This window comes from Babylonia areolata, chromosome 9 (assembly GCF_041734735.1).
Source record: "Babylonia areolata isolate BAREFJ2019XMU chromosome 9, ASM4173473v1, whole genome shotgun sequence".
In the NCBI taxonomy this organism is placed as follows: domain Eukaryota; kingdom Metazoa; phylum Mollusca; class Gastropoda; order Neogastropoda; family Buccinidae; genus Babylonia; species Babylonia areolata.
The window spans coordinates 8,089,628-8,102,309 of NC_134884.1; the positions used below are offsets into that span (position 1 = coordinate 8,089,628).

Consider the following 12,682-nt stretch of genomic DNA (forward strand, 5'->3'; position numbering starts at 1 on the left):
TCTTAATTATAGTTAAAGTCATGAATGAAAAATATATTCAGTAAGCATGTGGGTCAAATCCTATTGTTTGAGCATAAAATTCCAAATGCTAATTGTTGCAATCAATATGGAAGAAATAAGGCGATCACATTTGGACGTGTGTTGAGATTCCTGAAACTTGGGCAACCAAGGGAAACCACTCTTATCAAACGTGTGCACGTTTCTGGTGAGGCTGTTTGTGTTGGAACTGGAGATTTTGATTTACAATTTCAAGTCACATTTTGATTTGACACGTGCCGGTACGTATTACACAGATACTGATAATCAGGTACACCATGTTTTAACTTTATATCGATTTTGGTTGATTAACTGATTCGTAATTATTTGAATTCCTGTAAAACTCATGGGAAACACGTGTGTGCTCCCCAATAGTATCAAGTATGGCGGTTTCTTTACTTGTGGCTTGTGCGACGTTTGAGGCTCCCATGAAAGGGGGCATGTTCGTCGTTCTGCAGGTATCTGGTCGTTTCGCCCCATTGCCTTTTCGCCCCCTTTGCCGTCTTATTGCTGCCTGGTTTATACTTTATTTCAGTGAGCGTTACAGTGCTCCGTTCCTCCAATAAAAAAAGACAAAAACAGAATGTGTTTTTTTATGTTTTTGTTTACATACATGCACACAGGGTTATGGTTTAATGCTATTATCCTTCTTACTCAGTTTACGTGTTTGTTTTTTGTTGTTGTTTTTTGTGTGTGTGTGTTTTTTTTGGTGGTTTTTTTTTTGGTGGTTTTTTGTTTTTGTTTTTTTACTTTTCCGAAACTGTGAATACAACTTTTACAAGCCTTTTACACAAGTTACAGCCCTTCTATTCAGATCAGGCCTTACCGATATGATCTCATAATGACAATTAGACAAACTATCACAACTGATTACTTTGCTGTCAGTGTCAAGTCTTGTTCAGTTGTTGATCATCTGATCCATTTTTCCATGCCTCGTTCTTGTTTCCTTGACAGAATTATGTTGCATTGTGTGAATCTTGGCCAAACAATATTTGTATTTGTACCTTGTCACCTGTGTCTGTTTTCTGTGTTCTTACAATCTTAGCCATCCACTGTTTAGGTTATAATTATTACTACCACTATCATGTGAATTAAAAGTAAACAATACACAATAAAACGTTTATATTTTATGAACTGGTTGGGGGCAGATTGGCCAGCTCAGGGGTGAACTGGTTGGAGGTGAACTGACAAAGGGGTGAAATGACTGTAAACTGTTCTGCAAGTAAGACTATATACATAGCAACATGCGTGTCAGGCGTAGGGAGCTAAGTATTAAAAAAAGTGCCAATCTATCTATCTTGACATTCTGTTGAGTATAAGATAGGCAGGTTTTTCCATGAAAGTTGAATCTGTTTTTGAAGGGATTGATAAAGGGTGCAGTTACTACGTTATCTGGCAAGCTGTTCCAGAGGGAAACAACCCTGTTTGAGAAGATTGGTTTAATTCTAATGTTGAGCCTATGTCTTTTTCTCTTTAAAGAAAAATAGTTTTAGTGTAGTTTAAACTGTGGCCCTGTAGGTTTCTTCCAAATTCCGCAGGTAAACTCAGATTTTGGCAGTTTGACATCATAATAACCCTGGAGGTATTTATACACCCAAAAGTAAATGATATCTCCTCTACGTCACCCTCATGTCAGTTTGCCCCAGAGCAGGCCACCAGTTTGCCCCCATACCACAGGTCTTTTCAGCCGCAACCATAATAAAATGAAATATAAACATTAGATTGTGTATTGTTTTCGTTGAAGCCTGGTGGTTGTAAATGTAATGATTATATCCAAAAGAGGGGATGGCTTGAAAATTGAACTGACTCAATAAAATCACGTCTTTTGGACTGAAATTATAGTTGTGGACCATTCTTCCATTGGATTAATTTTAGTTAATAGATCATTAGATGGTGCAATTGCTTTTTCAGTGATAATGACTGTGCTGTAGTTGAAAATGTTCTTTGTAATGTGTGATTATAAGTGATATTTATCCGAGACAATGGACAGATCCATTGGACTGAATCATAAAATTATGCTTGCATACGTTTTGCATGTTGGATGATTGGGGAGATGTTGCAAGCTGTGTTCCAGACAGCTTATGGCGAAAAGATGGCAAAGGGAGTGAACAGGCAATGGAGTGAGCAGGTTGGGGTGAATTGACTTGGGGGTGAAACAACCAGATACTGCACCCCCCAGCTGGAGGGACCCCCCTCCCAAAAAAAAAAAAAAAGATTCTAAGAGCCAAAGCGAAAATATTCAGCATCTTTCGTACTCAGCTGATTCGGAAGAATGATTGTTGTTTGTCATTTCTTAGGGCGATGGGCTATTGAAATAAGCAGTCATAGAACTGTTAACAAGTGCATTGCAATATAGTGTCTGTGTAATCAGTGTTCAAGACGTCTTTGGATCAAAAGTCACAGATGAAAAGTTGGTGTTTTCGTGGTTTCTTTTTTGTTGTTGTTGTTGTGCAGCAGGAACCATGACAGATTTGCATCCTGTCTTTTTTGTTTCTTCATAAATCATTAATATGCATCTTTTTATTCTTCAGAAATCATGTCTAAGAGGTCGTGGAAAGAAGAAGAGAAGGAGATGTCCTCAGAAGCTGGAACTGACAGCACATCTGAGGAAGAAGAACTGCCTGTAAGTGGTTTATAAAGTTATATGTTATACATGTCTTATCTGTCTCTGTCTCTGTCTGTGTCTCATTCTCTCACTTACACGCGCACATGCACACGCGCGCGCACACACACACACACACACACTCTCTCTCTCTCTCTTAAAATTTAATACAAACCTGTTGCAGAGGTTATGGCATTTCATTTCCAATATCTGCTGCTACCCTCCATTTTCTCTGTTTACTGTGAATCGTGTGATTTCATCAGTCAGTCAGTGCTGGTTAGATATATATGATCTAAGTTCTACAAATAAAGTGTTTTAAATGGCATAACAATAAAAAAAAAATTATCAGTTGGATTTCACATTTGATCATTTGCGTTACACTGATGTTTGATCTTGTTGTTTAATGTTTTAACTTGAATGGTAGACTGCATATGAATCTTTGTATTTTGGGAGAGAGATGGGGTCGAGGGGATGTTCGGGTAGTGAGAGAGTATCTCTCTCTTTCCTAAGTCACTCAGTCACCAAGTTAGTCATCAGTTACTAACAGAGATTTTCTGTATCTCTGCTGCAACAGAAAGAGGAGAAGAAATGAGAATACAGGAACTTACTGAGGATCAGTTAATAATTCATCAAATGTTGAATTGCCCTTTTCAGGAAGACTACAGCAGCGATGATGATAGTGATGACGATGATGAGAGTGATGGAACAGATGAAGAGAGTGACGAGGATGATGAAGACAGCCTGGACAACAATGAGGATGGAGGCGATGAAGATGATGATACGGGGATAGAATTGTCAGATGAAAACGAAAAGAAAAATGATCAGATAGAAAAGGTAATCACTAAAGTAGGTTAATCGATACATTTTGTTTTACAATGTTTGGTTCATACTCTTGAAATTTATCTACCTGTGTATTACTGTTTGTCTGGGTTTTTTTCATTTTGTGTCTGTTTCATTCAGCATCCTAAACATGTTATTCTTGTTTTGAAATGTAATAGACTTTCTGTGATTGTGTTTAGAATGAAAATGTTATTCTTCTAACTTTGTAATGTGAAACTATTGACTGCATACTAACAATTTACAACTTAAAACTTGTTGCTTTCCTTACCTTCTTTTTGTTTTTTGTTTTGCTTTGCTTTTTAATGAACATGTTTGCCTTCCCTGACTCAAGTTTATTTTAATATATATATTGTCTGCCAAGATTATTCTTATTTGTGGTAAACTAAATATTGATTATTATTACTATATTAGTTGGGTTGGTTGGTTGTTGTTTTTTCTGACTTTATGTTGTTATTTGTTTTCATTTACTTGTATTGCATGTTTCTTTATTTTCATTTTGAATCTTTGATTTCTTTATGATTGTTCTTTGTCATTATTATCGTATTCATAAATGTGAGAATGCTGCTTGTTTCTCTTTTGTTGCCTCTGAAGCCTTAGTATGCCGTATCAAGTGTTCAGTATATCAGTCTGGACATTGATTTTACAGAAAATCCCTGCACAGTCGGATGAATATGAGGTGGACTCGTCAGATGAAGAGGTATACATGTCTGTGTGTCTGCTGCTCATGAGAGAGAGAGAGAGAGAGAGAGGGGGTGGTGGGGGGAGGGGGGCAAGGTGGGTGGGGACTGTGCATTCTTGTGTTTTGTTTAGGGAAAGACTACAATTTTCTAATTGTGTTCAGGGGGAATAGTCTTGATAAAATCACTCAGAATTTGAATAAACTGAATTTTTTCAAAGTGGTTTCTTGAAAAACTGATGAAAGTAAATTATCTAGTTAAGAAAAAAAAGAGAAGAAATAATGGTAAAAAGAAGAGAGCATGCTGACATGTCACAGATTTGATCATTCAAAACTAGACCTTTTTATGTGTAGTACTGGATGGGTAGTAGATCTGTTTCCAGTTTTCTGTTTTGAGAAACGCTTATCAGTGAAATGATTTTATAAGAATAGACACTGGGATCTGAAAAAAATGTTGCAGAAGAGAAATTTGTTCTTTATTATCTGTAGTGATTGAATAAGTAATAGTATGAATACTGTACCTACTCTTTGTAATAAGTTTATCATCTGTCCAAGACACATCCTAAGTGCTTTGATCAAAGAGAGAATTTTGACTGAGGAAGAATTGTTATGTTTTACTTGCTTATGTGAGTATGCATGCAAACAAATGGACACATGACACAGACGCACATACACATACATACACATGCACACATGGGCACACACAACACACACACACACACAGCACACATACGCACAGAGCACACCTCACACACACACACACACACACACACACACACCTGTATCAATGGGACACACCTAACAGCTTTATTTTATTCACCTAGGGATTGCTCAATCTCTTTCAGGACATTCGCAACACAGTGGGCAACATACCACTGGAGTGGTACAAAGACTATGATCACCTGGGATACGACGTACAGGGACAGAAGATCACCAAGCCTGCTCAAGGGGACACCATTGATGAATTTCTCACCAAGATGGAAAATCCAGACTACTGGTAGATACTTTGTGTTTTCTTCCTCAAGGCCCACATATGTCATCCTCTTGTTTCGATTTGTTTGGAGAGAGAGAGAGAGAGAGAGTGTGTGTTTGTGTCTGTCTATCTGTGTGTGTGTCTGTAAAGTGTTTAAAGGAAAGAAAGGAAGTGATGACAGGGTATTTCTGACAATGCACACACATGCCGTCGATCACGCACAGACGTGTGTGCGTGCGCACACACACACAGAGACTTGCGCGCACACACAGATACACCAGTGCGCGTGATCTCCATCCCTGTCAAGCCACAAGGGCTGTGGGTACATCTGCTTGACCCTCTGTTCATTCAGAAGCTGCCAACGCTTGCCACTGTATGCACAAATAACATTCAGTGTTGGGATTGAAACAGAAAATTTGTAGCAACTTATTGACGTCAGTGCCTTTTCTGACACAGCCAACGCTTCTGTAGTACAGAAAATTCATGGCAAGAGTCAGTGTATTTAGATTTGAGACCTATAGCCAGCCAGATTACCGAAGTTATACACGCACGAACAGACACAGAGCTGAATTGAATGCGTGCGTGCGCACACACACACACTTTGGAAAAAAACAACACATGAATGCATTCACATATACACCTTCAGCTTCAGGGGGCTTTGCCCCCAGATCCCCACCAGGGGCGTTGCCCCATGGACCCCCACTGGGGGCCTTCTGCGGCCCCCAGACCCCCACCTTTCAGACTCGATCACAATTTCCCAGTCTCATGCCTGATTGTGAAAAACTCATTCCTTTGCTTTTCATTGTTGTAGGACCGTCCCATCTTTTTGTAGTTTTTCTTCTTCTTCCTCAACTCTTTGAAGAGTTATTGAGGCACTGCACACAAACAAATCTTTCACCAGATTCCTACTGGTCTGTCGGTTGTGTGTCAAAGCCTGGGTCTCTGCAAATATTTTTTTTCTTCTGTAGTGTTGTCGGTCCATCTTTTTTTTTTTTCCTGTCTTCTCCTATGTCTTCCTCCCTCAACAGTTCTTTGGAGGATTGTTTTAGCAAGGCGGTTAGATCGTAGACTAAGCTAATCACCCCTAGTACTGTTCACGTTGCAGGCGCACAGTGACGAACAAGTGGACAGGCCAGAAGACAGTGCTGGACGCGGAGGATGTGAAGCTCATCAAAAATCTTCAGAGGGGACGCAACCCCTCTGCTTCTCAGGACATGTATCCTGTAAGAACTTTTGGTTTTGTTGTGCTGTTTTTTTTCCCAGAATATGTTGTCAGAGAAAGTGCTTTTGTCACTGTTACTTGTTTGCTTTGTCCTGTGAATGTTAGCAGTTTGTCTCATCTTTTGAATTACCCGTGTATTGAAAATCAATTTAATTACACATACTTAACCGTGACCCAACTAGTGCAGACTCCGGCAGGGGTCTGACATTCCTGTCCTGTGCAAACTATCCGCCCATGCGGAGCAGACGAAACTACGGCCGATAACCTCCCGGAAGTAGGTAACCTCCCCTTTGTCCCGCTGGTTATCGCCCTCTTTTTCCGGCAGCCATCATGACTCCTGTACCTGTGCTCTTCATACGGCTAAGTTTTTTCGTATTTTCTGTCTGTCTGTCAATTCTCTGGCGTTCTTGTTTGTGGTCAAATTATGTCTCCAACCAGGTCACATAATTATGTAGCTCGATTGGGGAATCGTGCTAAAATTAAAGCGCGATCGCAATCGATTCGCTGACACTCTGGGCCCTCTACTCCTGGCCCTCTAAACAACGCCAACCCGCCGCCTTCTCCACTTCCTCCGCTCCCTCCGGTCGACTCCAGACCTCCGCCACCTCCTCTGATGACTTCTAGAGGTTTGTGGTCACACACTCAGGTCAGTGTTACCTTTCATGTCATTTTTATCGATCCGCGAACTCACTCGACGCGATCCGCGTTTTCTCGGCCCTGCCAGTCGGCAGTGTACGAGTCGATCTCCTCTATCTCTTTACCATACCCACAGTTGCACCAATGGAATGGCCACAATCCCTTGGGGAAAAAAAAAAAGAAAAAAAAAAGGCAGCTTGTCTTGGATCCGCACGTTAGACTGGGCCCTATGTGCGATGCGTCCGTGGTGGCGGCCGTGACATCGGATCACGCGACCCCCCACGCGGCTTGCCTCGACCGTCTCGGATCCAATAGCGACCGAGGCGTGTAGGGATGCCCTCCCCTGGTGTAGGGAGGAAGGTGGACCACTAGGGGACACGCTTGCCCATACGCGTGCACCCCCCCCCCCCCCTTGTCCGGATCACCCGATCCAAGGGAGGCAACCCCTGCTTCGGCACCCTTGCCGGTGACCGCCGCAGTTATTTCCCTTGCACCGGCACTGCTCCTCGCCTTCAGTACGAGTGTGTGCTCGGTCCTACCAAGCTATGCGGTGATGACCCCATCTGCCACACCACCGAGTGCTGCTGTTTCCCATCCACTAATGGTGTCTCAGCAAGCTACTCAACCAAACAATCAGCAACTCATCGCTAAACTTGCTGCAGCAATTATGCAACACTCTGCCTTCTGGTGCCGCGCCTTGCGCCCACAGAGCAGGTACGTGCACGCCCCATTGGAACTTAGGCAGTGTTGGATTCTTCTGCCCCATTGCCTAACTCTGCTGTTTCCCAGACTAATATTGGCACTTCCACGTTGGAGTACCTCTTATATCATATCATATATCAATATCAAGGCGTGCAAGCCTGACAAGGCCTTTTACCCGCTTGAAGTGGGGAAGAAAAAGAGAGTCCCCACGTATGTCTGTTGCATTTTTCAACATTGAGTGCGCAGTGCTTGAAAAATCAGAAAATATGTAAACGAGTTTTGTATTTAAAGTTTTCACAATGAATATCAAGATAATTCTTACATGTATTAATAACTCGATCCTGCCTCTCGGCAGTGCTCGGGCCGATCTTGTCTATCACTTTATCCGTCAACACACAACTGACAACCGAACGCCGGTCCTCTCGCAGGAGCTGTTCGCGAGATTGGACCGCCGTTCAGCAACAGGGGGACGCACATCCCACGGCAAGCCGACGGACTTGTCACCCCCTCGCCCACGACGCCCATAACACTCGATTACGGCGCCGTCATGCCACATGCCCTGACCGTCTCGCGTCCGATGGCAACCGATTCGGGTTGGGATGCCCACGGCACTAAGGGGCATTATAATTATTCCCCTTGCGCTCGTTTTCACCTGTGTCGGTTACGGTGGCATCGAACCACGGACTCTCACACACAACATGACACTCCTCCCTGTTCAGCGAGGACACGTCGCACAAGGGGGATATGTGCTCTAAAGACACATTCCTTTTCGATGATTTTCGGCGCCAAGGGAGGCAACTCCACATTTGTAACCTAGGCGCTCGAAGCTGTGGTTAGTTTCGCCGACACAGCACATCACTCCTGCCCCCCGTGCTGTCCACCAACGATGTTTTCTTTCGGTTTCTCATTGGGTCCTCATGCCCAGTCAGGGACTTTACACATCTTTGCATAGCAACTGCACTTTTCTTGCTGTTTCTCAGGCTATTGGCTACAGGAAATGCATCACAATATTTCCCCTTCTATCCATTTGATTTATTATCACAAGCAACAATCACGAAATATATATAGAAAAATCTATACATATTTAAAAAAAAAAAAAAAAAAAAAAAAATTATATATATATATATATATATATATACATATATATATACACACACACATATATACATATATATGAGATATATTGCTACATTCATACGCATTTCTGCTTTCACGTATAGATGCGTACTTATCCATCGGTATACACATGTGTATGTGCTTATGGGATAGGTTCAGACGACTTTCATATTAACATGTACAATTATATTTCTATCTCAATTCATTGACATCTGTTCATTGAGATTCCCTACATAGCAATATAGGCACACTTGCATTTGCGGCCTTCTGTTCACAATGCCCAGAACTCTCTGCCTCTACGTACTGGCACTTTATTCATATGCGTATGTACATCTCATATGTAGGTGCATGGACAGATTCCTTTCCATTGATGATTATGCACACTTACCCACTTACTTGGGTATATCGGTGCACGCTACACGTATGCTTATACAGCTGCTTATTTCTTGTGTCTCGATCTCTTGTCATTGGCATACTTCAGACATCACTTGAGCTGATGGAAGTTTTTATTCCCTTGGCACATATATGTATTCATTTTCATAAATTCATCCCTACCTTGCTTTTGGAGGACGACTGCACTCACAAAAATAAAATAAAATAATAATAGCCTCATTCACGCCTGAATGTATGCTCCTTCACATTTCAATAGTGGCTGGTCCTTAGGGATCCACACATACCCCCTTCACACCCACAGGGCTAAGAATGCCTCTCTTGGTGCAAGGACGGACAAGGCAACCCAACTCATTTGCCTGCAACAATCACCCATAAGGCTGGAGATGCACAAGGAAGGGTGAGGCAGTCCAACTTAGAGGTGCCACTCTGGACACACATGCCTTTCATTCCTTCCAAGTTTGTAAGGCATCCCTTCTTTCTCCCCTTGCCTACAACAACCCTTGGTTTGCACCACTGTGATTGTGACAAAAGCTCCACACAGGCCCTACATCCTAGCCAGCCTTCCCATGAAGAGGTGTCTATCTTGCCTTACAAGTTTTAGCGGACCCAAAAACTGCCCACTGGGCAGGAGACAATCACCCTCAGCCCATCTCTTCTACTCCTCTCTAGTAGCAGAAGGCCTGGGTCATAATTGTTTTCCTCTACATTTGGGAGAAAGGCATATTGACGAGGACGGATGCGTCCCACAAAGCACAACGAACCGTCCATTAGCCACAGGGGTGTACCTTTCTGCCCACTCATACCAGCACGGCAGATGCCGCATTCAAGCACATCAGTTCACCCCATCACCTTGCTTGAACACGAATCCAGCATCAACGTCTCAAACAATCGGCATTCGAAAGCACTTTCTGCACTTAGTCTTCCCTGCCCGATCCTTTCGGCCTCTACACACAACCACTGCTGTGGTTACAGATGGCCATTCCTCCTCAGGCACTGTCTTTCCAATGAGACACTTCCAGAGGTTGCTAGCCTAGGCAGGCTATCCCATCATGGAGCCCCAGCCTTCGGTCAAGGGACTGTCAGAGGATGACTTTGTTGTCACTTCGGAAGCAAGCACCATGTCTTTCTGACACATGGTTGCACCACAAGACCCCGTCAACTCTTTCCGGCTTCCTTACATTGCAACATAATCTGCATGGTGAACACCTTCGTCCCTGAAGCACACAGCAGCTGTTTCCTGGTTTACCCATGCTGATTGGTGTCCTCCTAGGAACAGTATATGATAATCAGTCGAGTACGACAGTCTCCATCAGAACAGCAGAGGAGGCATCTGCTGTCCAGTCTATTCGGGCTGGAATTCGATTATACAATTTATAGTAGAGAGTGTTTTGCCCAAGTTGCATCCCCGGTCCCTCAATCAAGAGGGCCTTAGGACTCATAATTGGGAAGGTTCCCAAAGGCTACTTAGGCCTAAGGCTACAGCACTAAGTCCCAGTGCAATTTGACTTCTAGTCTGAGAGACATAGTCATTCATGAAAGACTAAGCTGCAAATGATTTCCCTTTGCAATTAAGAAACCACTGGCCATACTAAAAACGTATGTCAGATCAGTGCCTTGATGTCAATAGCCAGTACAACACATCTTGAGCCACTTACCTCCCTGCCCCGCCCCGCTCCATCCCAGACTCAGTGCGCACCACACACAGCCAGAGGCCTGTCATGGATCCGGTCCCCTTTCTCACTAAAAAACCTTCAGCAAAAATTTTCCCCATGGAAACCCTCTTCCATTTGGGAATTCCATCACTGAATGAGACTCAGTGACCTGTGGGCACATGAAAGGCACTTCCACAGCCTGATCCAACCCAGCCATTGACTGCGGACAACCTTCTGCAGGTTACTCCAACAGGCCACACTCAGGCAGAGAAGCCACCAAGCCTTCCGTATGCCCCTTCGTGATGGTACCTACCTGGGCAATTACACAACCCTGTCCCAGAGACACCAGGGACATCAAGTCTTTTGTTGCCAAATGTCTGCCATCCTATGCATAGGCAACATACCAGTGCTGTCATTTTTTGACAACGTCAAAAAAGGGGGTGGGGGGGGCCAGGGGCGGGGGAGTGCCCATCGCCTGTCAGCTCGCATGGAGGAGCTCCACAGATCTGGCTGTCATGCCTGAGGCAGGCCCAACACGGTGACCTACCTCTGTCTCGTGCCACAGTTTCCTTCAAACACAAAAACCACTTCCACTATCGGCCCACATCCGTTGTGGAATCATCAGATCAAACCACATGCGCACCTCCTTGCATTGACGCTCATCCGCGCTCATCTGCTCAGCTGTGGTCCACAGACCTCCCCCACAATACAGCTGTGGACCTCTGTCTTCTTTACCCGCACTAATGTCCTTAGGCGACACAGTACACTCTACTTTCGTCAAATTCTACTTGAGGGACACCTATCGCCTAAGGGATAATGGCTCATCGACTTCTACCAGAGAGATGTCGCACGCCTGCGGGTTGATGGCGCAAGAGCCATCGCTTCTGTGGTAGCTGCACAACAGACCATCACAGCTCACAGACAGTAGAACAGGTGAGCCCTCCACCTTGTCGTGCTATTCTGCACTAGTTGGGTCACGGTTAAGTATGTGTAATTAAAAGGAAATTTTCTATCTAAAATTACGTTTAAATAACATACTTACCGTGACCCAAATTTAAGACCCTCCCGTCCTCCCCGCTTCCTGTTCTTCCTGCTTGCTGCGCTGGTGATGGCATATTGCCGTCAAAAGAGGGCGATAACCAGCGGGACAAAGGGGAGGTTACCTACTTCCGGGAGGTTATCGGCCGTAGTTTCGTCTGCTCCGCATGGGCGGATAGTTTGCACAGGACAGGAATGTCAGACCCCTGCCGGAGTCTGCACTAGTTGGGTCACGGTAAGTATGTTATTTAAACGTAATTTTAGATAGAAAATTTCCTTTTGTATATATATGCAGTGTAGGTGGGGCTATCACAGATGACATAAACCTCAAAGTCATTGTCACTTGATTACTTTTGCACATCAGAGAAGTTATGCTTTGTGTGTGTGTGTGTGTGTGTGTGTGTGCATTCATTGTCATTGACACAATTCATTTGTCTTACTTGTAAGTCTTGACTATTGTGACTTGTGATTGAAATTTTTGTGAACAATTTTGCCTCTATATTCTTGTTGGATCGTAGGCTCTCTAGGCCACTGTGCTAAGGAGGTGGAGCTCATTATAAATAACCATTTTGGTTATTAGTGTTACTATTACCAGTATTACTTATGTTATTGTTATTATTATTATTATTATTATTGCAGAAATATTAAAATTACTAATACTTATATGTGTGTGTGAAAATTTTGCACAGTTCATTTTAGTTTGTATGATTATGTATATTGTAACATTGATGTAATGTGTTATGTATGATATGATGTGTCTTGCAAAGCACCAAGAGCAGTTTTCTAGAGATGGCAC

The 12,682-nt window shown here is 43.3% G+C and overlaps 1 protein-coding gene across 1 annotated transcript in view; it reads left to right on the top strand.

Moving 5' to 3' along the window:
• Nucleotides 1–191: 191 nt before the first annotated feature.
• LOC143286039 (ribosome biogenesis protein bop1-like) overlaps nt 192–12,682 on the top strand; it is a 33,449-nt gene continuing 20,958 nt past the window's right edge. Inside the window, exons 1-6 of the mRNA XM_076593563.1 lie at nt 192–278; nt 2,568–2,659; nt 3,293–3,472; nt 4,125–4,175; nt 5,000–5,151; nt 6,233–6,350. Of these exons, the coding sequence (XP_076449678.1) occupies nt 2,573–2,659; nt 3,293–3,472; nt 4,125–4,175; nt 5,000–5,151; nt 6,233–6,350 (588 nt within the window). The 5' untranslated portion in view covers nt 192–278; nt 2,568–2,572. The remainder of the gene's footprint in view (nt 279–2,567; nt 2,660–3,292; nt 3,473–4,124; nt 4,176–4,999; nt 5,152–6,232; nt 6,351–12,682) is intronic.